Below are 14,551 nucleotides of genomic sequence, written 5' to 3'. Positions count from 1 at the left end.
AAAAAGGAGAAAGAAAACAACCAATAAATGTAGAATGATTGGAAGAAAAGGCACCATTTTCAAATGGCTTGAATGGATCATTTAAATTTTTTCTTTATTTTGTAAAGTAAATATGAGGAAAAATATGAGCATGATGGAAAATAAGAAACTGTTTAAAAAGAGAAAAAGTCCTGTAGACTAGACTCTTTTATTCTTCAGTCCTAAATTTTCCCATCTGAGGTTTCCAAAGGTGAATTTTTTTTTTTTTTTTTTTTTGGTAAAGGTGAATTGTAGTTAGCTCCAGAATCTTTAGAATGAAGTGCACGTTGTTTTTCCGGTCTTTCCTTGGATTTCTGCAAAGCACAGTAGTAGCCTAGTGAAAAACTTCCCAAATGCCTGGCACCTTATAGTCATGTGTAACCAGAAGTCCACGGATGGTTATTTTAAGAAGCAAAGGAAGTCTCGGACAGTTGTTCTCAGATCTGTAGCTCTTACTAGTATGGATTTAACACAAGTTTCATGAGTAGGGACTTTCCAATTCATAAATAATTTATTTAACCTATCATAGTTGCACTGGTTCTGAATGTTCCTGTGCAAGCCTGCTAGCCATTAGGGGATCCACTCCAAAAGCTGCTAAATTATCTGGGCCATGTGTTTAAAGTTAGCTGCCTGGATCTGTAATTTCTGTTTCGGCTCTGAGCCCCTTCCTAACCACCTATTGGAATGGAGCTGCTGTTGTAATTCTTCCCTCATCAGTCCTCAGAAGTATAGTAAGGACCTGGGCCTGGTATCAGGGGTCATAGTTTGTCCTTTGTAGTTACCTCTTTTTGAATAAAAGGTGTTGGTGAATGGCAAATTCTATACATGCACTTGTTTTATTTACATAAACATGTATAAGCTGAACTCATGTTAAGGAAATAGCAAACTTGTAGAAACTCATGTCTATCTCTCTATTAATACTTTTTTTAAATTAAATAAGGTTTTTTCCTAATTATAAAAATGTGTTAATTACTTACTTAAACTCTGCCGTAATTCCATCTATCAGAATGATGGATTCTTGGCACTTTGTTGGATATCTTTCTAATAAATCCATGTACCTTTCTTAGGAAAAGTTCTTGAAGAAGAATTATGAGACTAAAGGGTAGATTGTTTTTAAGGATTCTGCTGTATACTGCCCAGAAAGAGTGTACTGTTTTATACTACCACTATTTAAATCCTTGTCCATTAACATGAGTACCTTGTTAGTACTTTCAAAAAAATTTTTTTCCGATCATAAAAGTAAATGGGCTGGAGCTTCCCTGGTGGTCCAGTGGTTAAGAATCTGCCTGCTAATGCAGGGGACATAGGTTCAATCCCTCATCTGGGAAGATCCCACATGCCCCAGGGCAACTAAGCCCATGTGCTGTAGCTACTGAGCCTGTGCCTAGAGCCCGTGCTCCTCAGCAAGAGAAGCCACTGCAAGGAGAAGGCTGTGCATGGCAAGGAGAGTAGCCCCACTTGCTGCAGCTAGAGAAGGCTCATGCGCAGCAACGAAGACCCAGCACAACCATAAATAAATAAATAAACATTTAAAAAAGGAAATGGAGCAATTTAATAAAGTTTGGAAAATGGGAGAAAACTGGGAAGGAGGTATGGGGGCCCTTGAAGGGGAGGTGAATAAGCCATTGTCATCACTTTTAATATTTCCATACATTTCCTTTTAGTCTTTATTTTTTCTCCTGCAGTTAAAAATTATCATCATGCTGTGTATACAGTTTTGCATCTTGTTTTTAAAACAGTATTATAAGCATGTTAGTGTTATTAATATTCTTTATAACAATCATTTTAGAAATCAGATTTTTATTCCTGAATGGAAACAAGGATGAATTTCCCATAAAACCAGATACAGAGCAACAAGATCTACTTTTATTTACCATATTCCAAATCTTAAGTCACAATTTTCTAGTTCAAAATAATGGAGAACCTCATTTGTCAAAGATAATTTGTCCAAAAAATTAAAAAGTGAATCTCTTGAAGAAAGATACCAGAATTTCACTGTAAATGGTGAAAAAAAATTGTGATTTTTGTCTTCACAAAGAACATTTAAAATTATGAATAAATTTTTTATAGCAAAATTTAAATTGTAATTTTCCATTACTTCTTCAAAGAAAATAACTAATCAAATTTTGAACTTACTAATTTTGTGGATTCACATTTGACTTTGTAGCAGGATTGTATAGTGGATCATTTTTGCGATTAGAGAGTGTTTCAGTCTTGCCAGGGCCTGTTTTATTCATTTGATATTTAAACTGTATTCTTTTTGAGGAGCCTGCGGTGTCATCTTTACTGGTAACTTGCGTAACTGCCATTTCTTAAAAAGTCTAATAGGCAGGGAGACAAGAATCCTAAATCTTTACAGTATGCAGGACTAAGAACTGTCTGGCTCAAAATGTCAGTGGTGCCCTGCTTGAGAAACACTGCAAAGAGGAATGTAAGAATTCAGGATGTCAAGTGGGGATCAGTGTGAAAAGTGAAGGATATTAAATTAGGGACCACTCCAAATTGATACCACAATTATTGACCTCAAATAAGCAACAACTCATTTTGTTATATAATATTCCATGAAATAGATACACTATAGTTTTCTCAAACTTTCCATACTTGTAGGTTTAGATCATTTCTGTTTTAGTGCACTTAGAAATATGTAATATTTCAGAGAACAGTCTCCTTGCTGAAGCTTTTATTCTTTTTCATTTTAGACTTTTTAGTTAGGATATATTCTCAGAATGAGAATTAATAGGATTAAATATATAAATACAATTAAGGTTTTTGAAAGTTAATTTTATTCAGTAATTTTGTACCTCTGCATGTATTTATGATTGTATAGTTTTGATAATTAAAAAAGCTAGGTTTCATTCAATATATGTAATACAGTTTTAGCTTTAAATTAAATGAGATACTGGACCGGAAAAGAATTACCATTGTGCCTGATACATAGATTTTTCAGCATATAAGTGAGTGAAATCTAGGTATGCTTTTTTTCTTGCATTTTAAAATTGAGAGGGGCATACAAGGTTTATGTGTAACTTACTGGTAACCAATAAAATTTACTAATTAGGCCCATGGAGGCCTGCTCCCCTCCAGCTTAGTTGAGTAGTGAACTTGAATCTGACTGGATGTTTATTATACTTTTCCTAAAATTCATTTCATGTAAAGGCTTATCTAGATTGCAAAATACTTTCTGTGTTGGCATTTGCCAACTGATTTACCTTTAATATGTATTTGTCCCATAGAGTCCTTCTATGACACGTTCCACACTGTGGCTGACATGATGTATTTTTGCCAGATGCTGGCAGCCGTGGAATCCATCAATGCAGCCATTGGAGTCACTGAGACACCAGTGATACCTTCTCTTTTCCAGGTATTGAACAGTTGAGCTCAAGGGTGGGGAATGCAGGGTTTTGATGTTTATTTAGTAGGTATCCACACTTTGCTGAGAAGTTTCAGTGAGTAAAAATACCTGTTTGCAGAGAAATAGCATTGTTTTATCTGAACACGCACGCACGCACGCACGCGCACATACACGCACGCACACGCACACACACACGCACATGCAGACACACACGCACGCAGACACACGCACGCACGCACGCACACACACACACACTGTAACACACACACACACACACTGTAACACTGGTACTGACTTGGTACCTAAACTCGTTCTAAGTTGTTCTCAGTCTTTTTCTATTTACCTTGAATTTAATGGGGTTATGTTGCAGATAACACATTTATGTGTTGTCTTTTACGAATGTATTTTAAAACTTTTTTCTTTTGGGTCTTTTTAATAGCTTCTTGGAAGAAACTTCATTTTGTTCATTATCTTTGGTACCATGGAAGAAATGCAAAGCAAAGCTGTGGTTTTCTTTGTGTTTTATATATGGAGCACTGTTGAAATTTTCAGGTGGGTACAAATGCCAGGATGGTGTTTGAGTGCTCCTACTATGGATAAGACTGTCTTATCCAGAGTCTCATTTTATTTGAGATTCAAGTTTCATGTGTGGAGTTCTACCCGCATCTATGTGCTCTGCAAAGTTGAGACAGTGTTTTTTTAAAATTAAAGATACTTTTTTAATTAAAAATTTTATTTTTAATTAATGTATTATAATTGGAGGATAATTACTTTACAATATTGTGATGGTTTTTGCCATACTTCAGCATGAATTGGCCACAGGTATACATGTATCCCCCCGATCCTGAACCCCGCGCCTTCTTCCCTCCCTACCCTATCCCTCTGGGTTGTCCCAGAACACTGACTTTGGATATCCTCCTTCATACATTGAACTTGCACTGGTCATCTATTTTACATATGGTAATATACATGTCTCAGTGCTATTCTCTCAAATCACCCCACCCTCACCTTCTCCCTCTGAGTCTAAAAGTCTGTTCTTTACATCTGTGTGTCCTTTGCTACCCTGCATGTAGGATCGTCAGTACTGTCTTTCTAAATTCCTTATATATACGTTAATATACAATATTTGTTTTTCTCTTTTTGACTTACTTCACTCTGTATAATAGGCTCCAGGTTTATCCACCTCATTAGAACTGACTCAAATGTGTTCCTTTTTTATAGCTGAGTAATAGTCCATTGTGCATATGCACGACTTCCTTATCCATTCATCTGCTGATGGACATCTAGGCTGCTTCCATAAAAGACTAGTCAAGTGCAGTAGTGAGAAGGGGGAGAGAGTAGGATGAGGAGTTCGATCTGTAACTGAACAATCAATTGAGATAACGCATTACCTTCGGACAAGCCTATTTATTTTTTTAAAATTTTGTTTTGGCCATATGCCATGTGGGATCTTAGTTCCCTGACCAGGGATTGGACTCATGTCCCCTGCAATGGAAGCATGGAGTCGGACTGCCAGGAAGTCTGAGGCAGTTTTTTTTTAAAGCACTCAGTGGATCATAATACCAGCCTGGACACTGGGGAGCAGAGGGAGAGATCCAGAGAAACCAAAGGCCTATCTTACCCTTTAGGATCTCGCTGTCTTGTTGGAAAGAGAGGACTCATTCACATGGAAAAATTCTTGAAAGGGCTGAAGAAACATGTGACTGAAGAAACATCCCAGGCTGGATGACGTACTGAAGACCAGCCTTCGAGAAGGGATGATAGAATAAATCTTTGGCTATAAGATTACTGACGTTTGAATTGACCTCTTATCTGATTCTTCTGTTTTTGATTGTCAGTTGAAGAAATTATCTTTTAAAAAAATGATTTTGTTTTTGGCTGTGCTGGGTCTTCATTGTTGTGTGCGAGCTTTCTCTATTTGTGGCGAGTGGGGGCTACTCTCTGGTTGTGTTGCCTCTAAACCACAGGCTCAGTCGATGTGGCGCATAGGCTTTAGTTGCCCCGAGGCATGTAGACTCTTCCCAGACCAGGGATTGGACCCGTATCCCCCGCATTGGCAGGTGAATTCTTTATCACTGGACCACCAGGGAAATCCAGAAATTATCCTTTTCTTTTAAAAAAGATCTGATTAAAGTAGATGTGTTCTGTACCAGACCATACATATTCCATACTTCTTCCCTTTCCAGCCAAGTGGAGCATTGGTTTTGTAAACTGACTCCTCAGTTCTGGGTTTGGTGATATTTTGGTAAAGTTGACAGTTAAGAGAGAGAAAAGACATTAGCAGTCCTAGATTATGTCTTAACTGTAGTCTGCATCCCATGGCATCCTGTATACCCTCTAGTCTACTTAACACAAAAGTGAAAGAGATTATAGGTTCTTAATAGTAACTTTTACTGTTTGGGAGAAACAAATTTATGTTAGCTCTTTATGAGTAGAGTATGCCTGATTATAGATTAGAGGTCTTTTTGTATACTTTAATTTTGGTAAATGTTCATTTAGGCAGAGATGAAGTGTCAAAGTATCTGTCCTTACCTACTTGGAACATAAATCAGAACCAGGAATAAAGCCAAAATGCTTCTGAGCATCTGTTCCATGTACGGAACTTTTTTATAGAGGGTTCCTTTGAGACCTAAACTTACTTTGCCATTATCGAGAATTCATATCATTTTGGAGAAAGAAATGGCAGCCCACTCCAGTATTCTTGCCTGCAAAGTCCCATGGATGGTGGAGCCTGGTAGGCTACTGTCCACGGGGTCGCAAAGAGTTGGACACGACTGAGTGACTTCACTTTCACTTTCACATCCTTTGAAGATTGGAGGAAGAGCACAATGGGCGTTCATTAATGGGAGTTCGTTAATTCTGCTAAAAAGAAGCCGTGTGTGACTGATTGTGAAATTACTCTTCTTGAATGATGTTCTAGAGTTGCATTCAGTGGTTTTCAACGTGAACGCCTTATTTCCAATAGGTACCCCTTCTACATGCTCTCCTGCATTGACATGGATTGGAAGGTGCTCACATGGCTTCGTTACACTATGTGGATTCCCCTGTATCCTATGGGATGTTTGGCAGAAGGTACTTTAAAGAACTCTAGGTGTTATATCTTACCTCCACTGAGTAGCCAGACCTCTCTTCCTCCCTCTGCCAGCTTTAGTCTGATACATGGGTGTTGAGCTTTTCAAGAATTTCTTTCTAGTGGTTTCCTTCCACAATACCCCTGCTGTCCAAACTGTTCCAAGGAAGTAGTTCATTTTGTTAAGATTTGGAAGCTGGGTGGTCATGCATTGCATGCTTCCTATTTACATGGTAGTTTTAATCTTCCGAAGCAAGTTCATATTGATGACTTCATTTTATTATGACAAACACCTAATGAGTGAGTCAGATAGGTACTTTTCTCTCCATTTTATAGAATAGGAAGCTCAGTGCTATCAAATGACTGTTCCTCATTTACCTTTGCCATCAGCTTGAAGGCTTATTTCCTAGGAAAGCTAGTGGGGAAAAAAGAAGAGGCGTGAGCCTGTTGTACAAAGGGAGGAGGAAGCATTTTCAACAAACCTAGAACTGAAACTTGGAGGAGTTAGAAGTTCTATCAGTAAATGTAATTGTATTTCATTTGCTTCTAAAAAGTTCTTGTTTCTGCTTTCAGCTGTCTCAGTGATTCAGTCCATTCCAATATTTAATGAAACAGGAAGATTCAGCTTCACATTGCCATATCCAGTGAAAATCAAAGTTAGATTTTCCTTTTTTCTTCAGATTTACCTTATATTACTATTTTTAGGTAAGTATTGGCTCCATAATAGACTCTCTTTCTGTTGCTTCTTAGAAGGTAGTTAGATGATTCAAAGTTTTAGAAATCCCTATTAGTATTCTTGCTTTCAAAAGAGTGGAAATAAGTTTAAGAACGAATTACATTGCAGAACAGACCCACTGGAGAATATGCCATGTAGAAATATTTCTTCCCACATCTTGATTGGCTGAGTTCTTTTCTTGAAATGCTCTTGGTCATTCAGACTTTCCCATATTTCATGTTTAAAATAATGTAAGAAACGCTTTTAAAACTGAATAAAAAGCTCATTTAACTTTTGCTGATTTCAGTAGCAGATTCCTTATCCAGAGGAATTGTTACAGAGGTGGTAACACAGCTGGCAGCAAGGAAGAAGGCAATAAAGGCCTCCCTCCTTTCAAGCAGCCACAAGACATCAGAAAGCCTTCTACCTGACGATAGGAAAGCCCCCTATTCCTCATGTAAAACCTTGCTTATCAACTTTTATATAAAATCATAAATTCTTAACTCATAAAAACTAGGCACCTCCTAAGAACTAAAAGAAGGGATAGAGGAGTAAACCTAAATTATTGCAAAGTTGAGAGATTTAAAAGCCTTCCTAACTAGGAGGACTGTTTACTTTGGATAATGTTCTGACACATTTTAATATAATTTATATGTATTTTTCCCTGTTGTATTTCACAAAAGTCATGAGGTGGCCTTAAGTATGGCTATTTGGTCTCCTGGCAACAGAAGGATGTGACACAGATAGTGTACTAGCTATCTTTTTCTGTGTAACAAATTACCCCAAAATGTAGCAGCTTAAGACAACACACAATTATTATCTCGCATGTATTCTGGGTCAGGAAGCAGGCAAGCTGGGTGGGCCTGGCTCAGGGACCTTCATGAGGTTTCAGTCAAGCTGTCAGCTCAGTTGGGGCTATAGTTTCTGCAGGCTTGACCGGGGCTAGAGGATGTACTGCAAGCTCTGTTGTGTAGCTCTGGGCAGGAAGGCTTCAGTGTCCTGCCATAGTACTTCTCCATGTGGATGCTCATAACATGGCTTCTCTCCAAAGCAAGTGATCTGGAAGAAAGCCAGAATCAAACTCCCTTTTTTTTCCTTTAAAAAATTTATGTATTATTGAAATATATTTGACATAAAACATTGTGTAACTTTAAGGTATATCAGTTGTAATAAGATTGCCATTGTAGTGATAATTAGCACTTCTATCACATCCACCCTTTTTATAACCTAAACTCAGACTGTTACTTTTGCTGTGTTCTCTTTGTTACACAGATCAACCTTGTACAGTGTGGGAGGGGAATACACAAGGGTATGGGATACCAGGAAGTAGGGATTATTGGGGACCAGCTTGGAGACTGGCTTCCCCAGACCGAGAGAGAGACCACGAAAAGTGAACCCATGAAGTTGGAAAGCCCAGTGATCTTGGTTACTTATTTATTTGGTTGTGCCATGCATTTTGTGGGATCTTAGTTCCCCAACCAGAGACTGAACCTGGGCCCTCGGCAACGAAAGCTCAGAGTCTAACCACTGGACCATGAGGGGATTCCTGATCGTGGCCATTTAGAAATGGGGGAGAAGAGAACTACATCCTTTTGGAGCCCCTCAGGGAATCAGCGCGTGGCAGAAGCGCAGTTAAATGAGACACATAATTATGAGTGCCCTCATAACAAAGGTTACCTTTTGTTCCATGTCTTCTTTATTACCCATTTCAGAAAGGATATTACCCATTTCAGAAAGGTTTCAAACCAAAAATGTTAGTCTTTGGTGCTTGAAGAGAGTAAGCATCACTTTGGAAAATGCCCTCATTAAAAGAGCTCTTTACTTCTATTCCCTGCATAAGACTAGTACTGCTGTAATTAAGCTGCATGCAGTGGACCTACTGAGAGTAGGAATAAATACTGGAAAGACCCTTAAAATATTTTACTAAAAAAGTTGAATGTTAATGTTCGCTAACCCTAGTGGCTTTTCCTTTTGTTGCATATTCTAACTTACAAGGTGCTATACTTATATTTAGCTTGCCTACAATGAGTGTGTAGTCGTTCTTATTCTTGAGAATGATACCTTAAATCTGCATAATTTAGGAGCAGTATAACAAGCAATTATATTTGTGTATAGATCAAACATTCATTCTCTCACAGTAAGTCTATAAAGTAAGTGTTTTTAACTCTATCGTACAATGAAAACAATGGAGGTGAGGCTTCGCTGCAGAATGCCTCAGTGATCACGTGGGATTGAAATTTTTTTCTGGCTCCGAAATCCTTTGTTTTCTAGTTCACCAAATTTTGCTTCCTAGAAAAGTGTTAGGCTATTGCTTAATACATATCATTGCCTAGGCTTGAATTAAAAATTAGGTTCTCTTTCTGTTTCAGATTTGTATATTTCCGTTTATGTAAATCCTACCTTAAAGGAAAAGTATTGAATTCTAATTAATGAATTTTTTAGGGGTGAAGTGTATTGATGTCTTACATTGAAATACATAAAAAATGAGATGGGAATGGGTATGTGATTAAGTAAGTGTAATAAACAGTGAAAGTTTAAATTTAGGTGGTGTTCACTGTACAATGATTTAATCTGTATATTTGACATTTTTCATAGTAAAGCATGGGAGAAAAGTACATTGTAAAACCCACTGGGGGAAAACTGAACTGTCTCTAGTGCATTGTTAATATGTATTCTAGGTTGTGCTTCTTGAGGAACTGCAGGAAGCACGGGGCTGTGGGATATGAAAAACAGACAGCTAGGGACTGTTCTACCCCAAGAACTTCTGCTTATAAACAGAGACAAAGATTCTAATTGGCCTCTTTTCTTTTCCAGGGTTATATGTAAATTTCCGTCATCTTTATAAACAGCGCAGGCGGCGCTTTGGACAAAAAAAGAGAAAGATCCACTAAACGGAAGAGATTTAGATGACTTCTTGCCAGTTTGAGCCTAATCTATAGTTCTTACAGTTTCACCTTCTTGTACTGATGTAAAAGTTTTTTTAAAGTTAAATGATTAAATTCTCAGTGGCGCTATCCTTTTCCCCCAGTAACATTCCTGATTACTGTATTACCTTAGTATAGTCCTTGCATGACATGGATTCCTGACACCCGATGACAGGTTCATTCTTGCGTATTCTGTTAGTGACAGCAAAAGACTCAACCATGCCCCCACCCACCCCGTCTCCAGTCAGTCTGTTTCACAGGCCCCAGATACTTCTTCAGTGCCCTGAGGCTACCAGCTACTGGCCATGTGTATAGCTGAGGTGTGTTCTTTGCAGCTATTGCTTGTGGGGAAAAAAAAAAACAAAAGACTATGTAGCTGTATAGAAGGCTCCAAAAGTGACTCAGAAAAAGAACTAATATATTCTGTACCCAAGGGGATGTTTGTTAAGTGGGTTGGCATTGATTTTTTGGGGGGGGGGGGATTAAGTTTGACTCAGTTACTGATAAAAACATTTCTGAGTCCAGGTAGGGCTGGAGGACACATATTACCTGTGAAACTTTTGGTCTCTCTAGCAACATCTTAACCTGCATGGGCACTGGAGAGCCACAGGGTGATTTGAGAGAAACCAGTCAGAACCTTGGAACACCATGATCACTTACTTCATTCGTAGCTAAATCACAGCTGTTTTTAACATGAAAGAAAGACGAAAACCTTAGTTAGGAAACAGTGAGACTGTAAGAGTTCCAAACCCAGATGGCACTACAGGGATCAAAAAGGTCAGTCAGGCGATGCAGCCTGTGGCACGCTGGAAACTTCAGAGTAGACCACACTGAAAGTACCTAAGAACTGTCTTAGGCTGTGCACAAAGACACTCAGCCTTCTTTCCCCTGCACTGACTGAGTTCATGTACTTGTGTACCTGTCAGAGTCAGCTGGTGAGATTGTCTGTTTTTGAACATGCCTCAAAAACACCAGGTTTTTATTTTGCTGTTGTTTCACCTGTTTGCAGTAGGCCAGTGAAAACAGTGAGCACTCTGGCTGAAGAACCACCATCTGAGCCTTAACGAAGATTCCTTACAGGAAGTCCACCAACAGAGGAGAAAAATCTTAAGATATGGCCATCATCAAAAACATTAGTTTTCCCTAGTACATTCCAAGTAAACCAAGTAAAATAAGTAATGTTTGTCTATAAGAATTTAAGGTATGATATAGCTCCTTCTGTTCTGCCATTCCCACTGTTCCTGGGGGAAGGGGGACTTGGATTATGCTGTTTCTCTGAGCCCAAGATGGAAACTTGGTTTGACCTAAAGACATCTGGTTCGTATAGGCCTATACGAACCAGATGTCAAGTTCACTGCACTGAAGGATATTTTGCATGTCTGCAACTTCTGTCAACGTTTGTATTAATTTCTGGTGTCTTCTCAACTGACTTTCGTAATTGGGCAGATGAGCTTTACAGTAGATTATGCTGTAAAGAATCTTGTGTTCTTAGTGATTGTTAAAAACCTTACTGCTGTCTGAAAAAGCTAAAGATTGTGTATTTCTATTAAAACATTTACAATCAAAATCCTAGTAACTTGTGTTTAAAGATCATTTAGTCTAATGGTTTCTAAATTACTAGTGATAAATTCTTTTGTTTAGACAAAATATTATATAGGCATACCTTGATTTATTACACGTCACAGATACTTGCATTTTTCAGAAATTGATCCCTGTGTTGTCAGAGGATGGTTGGCTTTTCTTTTTTTAACTAATAAACTAGTTTTTACTCAAGGTGTGTACATTTTATCTTAGACATGCTATTGCAAACTTAACAGACTATAAACTATAACATTTTCATATACTGGGAAACCCAAGAAATTTGTGTGATTCGCCTTATTACAATACCTGCTTTATTGTGGTGGCCTGGAGGTGAACCTCCGAAATCTCCGAGGTGTGCCTCTATAGCAGTTCAGCAGGTTATTAATAAATAAAACATGGTTGCTTGGCCTGGATGGCAGGGGAGCTTGGTAGAGAATGAATACATGAATATGTATGGCTGAGTCCTTGTGTTGTTCATCTAACACTATCACATTTTTAATTGGCTATACCTCAATACAAAATGAAAAGTTTTAAAACAACAAACAATATGGTTGCCTGGGCTGAAGTGCAACCAGGAGTAATTATGGAATTACTATGGGAGTAATTCCTCAGGACATTTACAGAGCAATCTGAAAAGCACTGATGATGTAAATAAATCCCAGGGAAGTTTGATGACTTGCCCAAGGCCGTGAATCTAGCTGATGAACTAGAACTATAACTGACTACGGCGATGTCAGAACCCGGCTTTAGGCAGAGAGGCCTAACCAGTGTCAGAAATGAGGTCAATATGGAACCCAAGGAACCTTCAAGAATCTGGGCCACTTAGGAAGCTGAAATTATATTTAGGTTATAGGAGAAACCCAAGGCAAAAACCTACTAGTTTCCCAATGAAACCATTTTATAGAAAGCCAGATATTTTATTTTCATTAAAAAATTTGAATAAATGATCATACATTTATGGTTGCTGTTTTAAGTTTGTATCTCAAGATACACCTAAAGCACCCTGAGGGTTGCCACTGACTTTTTTGCCCAAGTTTTAAGGAACTTCTGAAACTTAGGAATGTTGGGTTTGTGTTTAGCAAGTCTCCTCTCCTAACCACAGGTACTTGAAAATGTCCCTATGGTTGGGAGAGGAAAGGAGTGGAGAGGTGTTTCAAGAACAGAACCCAAGCTGTTGGGTTTCCTGAGGATGGTGGAGAGGGCTCTACACTTAGTCCTTCAAGCGTTTCAGGAGATGTTCCCATTGTGGGAGCAACAGTTGTCTTTGGGATTTAAAAGACTCTGAGCTCCAGAAAGCAGCTGCCCACCTGCAGAACATTCTTGGAGTAGCAGAGTCAAACCTGTGAGGGGTGCGTCTCAGGCAGTCTCGGGAAGGTCTTCGGGTAGCCACTGCAGAGGTGAACAGACGAAAAAATTTTTACCCCAATCATTCTCACTTGAAAAAAAGAAGGAAAGCTTCCAAAGTCAGCGTCATAGTCTCTCTGCACTGCTCCCAGAGAAGTCTGTCTGCAGAGGTGTGATGTTGTGGTCATACCCAGCATACTCAGAGGTGCCAGTACTGGCCAGCTTGAGCTGCTGGGCAGCGTGGGTCAGCTGGAACGCAGCGTCGGGGTGAGCCGTGTCGGGCAGCAGTGTGCACTCCCTTTCTAGCATATCCGCCACCCCTTTGAGCAGGTCCAGGAAACCAAAGGCCAAGGCAGCCTTTCGTAAACGGTTCAGCTCCTGAAACAAACAAAACACCAATGTTCCTAAAATGCATTCTCCTCATCACATACTTCCTAAGTGCTCAGTGTGACATATATTCCCCTTGACCCCCAAACTTAAATGAGCGTTTTTATATCAGAACAAATATTTGTACAGAGATGCCAATAATAAGAGGGTGTGATGACATGGCTGGGAAGCAGTTCCTCTACAGGTGGTCAGAAGGCAAAGGACGACAGGTTTCTGAAACTGAGGTTATCCTCACCACTTAATGTTCATGACCACTTAAGCCAAACATGGTGAGGTGCTTTGCATACATCATTTCATGGACGGGACTCGTAACTCTGGGCTTCCCTGGTGGCACAGTGGTCAACAATCTGCCTGCCAATGCAGGAGATGTGGGTTAGATCCCTGGGTCAGGAAGATGCCCTGGAGAAGGAAATGGCAACCTGCTCAGTATTCTTGCCTGGAGAATAATCCCATGGACAGAGGAGCCTGTCGGGCTATAGTCCATGGGGTCACAAAGAGTTGGACACGACTTGGCGACTAAACAACAACTCATAACTCGGAGGATACTTCATCTCTGTTACTCAGGTATGGAAAAGGCTTGCCCAAACCTCAGAGGGCTCTTAACCCTTTGGTGCCTCTCTGGCTGGAGCCTTAGACTGAATGACAATGAGTATGTCTGGAGGAGGCTCTGGAGGAGTCAGGAAGTCAGCCCCAAAGACTGCCTCAGAAAGAGAAGTCATAGTGGATGGAAGCAGAGAAACATGAAATGCCCCATCTATCACTTAGCAGTGCGACCTGGGCAAGTTGTGGGGCCTTTCTGGGTGTCAGTGGCCTCATTTACAAAACGAGGCTCACCTCTGCTGTGCCCACGGGAGGGGTCGACACAGCCATCTGGTAGAGACCCTTTCCCGCTCTGTTATGTAGGTTATATAAAACCAGAAGAAAGAAACAGACTTTCTGATCACCTTTCTCCTATCATCTGTTTATAAATGAAAAGTTCAGAAGAAGGCCAAAGTATAGACCTTGAATAAACAGCTCTGCAGGCAGGCAGGGGCTGCAGCCACGGAGTGGTCATCCAGGGCCAAGATGGATTAAGGGCATTGGTTAGGGGGAGGAACAGTGGGCTGAGCCACTCTCTGGTTGAACTCTTGCCTGATTTCACCAGCTCGCTACATAATTAG

The 14,551-nt window shown here is 39.6% G+C and overlaps 2 protein-coding genes across 4 annotated transcripts in view; one reads left to right on the top strand and one right to left on the bottom strand.

The window, feature by feature from the left end:
- Nucleotides 1-11,852, top strand: part of HACD3 (3-hydroxyacyl-CoA dehydratase 3) — a 30,863-nt gene extending 19,011 nt beyond the window's left edge. The window contains exons 7-12 of one of the 2 annotated variants that reach the window (XM_040225842.1): nucleotides 3,252-3,379; nucleotides 3,810-3,922; nucleotides 6,336-6,442; nucleotides 7,014-7,145; nucleotides 8,868-8,932; nucleotides 9,970-11,651. In XM_040225842.1, the coding sequence (XP_040081776.1) occupies nucleotides 3,252-3,379; nucleotides 3,810-3,922; nucleotides 6,336-6,442; nucleotides 7,014-7,145; nucleotides 8,868-8,932; nucleotides 9,970-9,981 (557 nt within the window). In that variant the 3' untranslated portion in view covers nucleotides 9,982-11,651. Of the gene's footprint in view, nucleotides 1-3,251; nucleotides 3,380-3,809; nucleotides 3,923-6,335; nucleotides 6,443-7,013; nucleotides 7,146-8,867; nucleotides 8,933-9,969 lie in introns of both variants that reach the window. The other variant, XM_040225841.1, reaches the window with a different exon arrangement.
- A 704-nt stretch (nucleotides 11,853-12,556) lies between these two features.
- The window catches only part of INTS14 (integrator complex subunit 14), a 32,666-nt gene continuing 30,671 nt past the window's right edge, over nucleotides 12,557-14,551 (bottom strand). Inside the window, exon 12 of one of the 2 annotated variants that reach the window (XM_040225840.1) lies at nucleotides 12,557-13,382. In XM_040225840.1, the coding sequence (XP_040081774.1) occupies nucleotides 13,131-13,382 (252 nt within the window). In that variant the 3' untranslated portion in view covers nucleotides 12,557-13,130. The remainder of the gene's footprint in view (nucleotides 13,383-14,551) is intronic. The other variant, XM_040225839.1, reaches the window with a different exon arrangement.

The sequence above is a fragment of the Oryx dammah genome, unplaced genomic scaffold (genome assembly GCF_014754425.2).
Source record: "Oryx dammah isolate SB20612 unplaced genomic scaffold, SCBI_Odam_1.1 HiC_scaffold_26, whole genome shotgun sequence".
NCBI lineage: Eukaryota > Metazoa > Chordata > Mammalia > Artiodactyla > Bovidae > Oryx > Oryx dammah.
The sequence above is the reverse complement of the archived record's forward strand: the minus strand, read 5'-3'. Positions and strand labels throughout refer to the sequence as shown.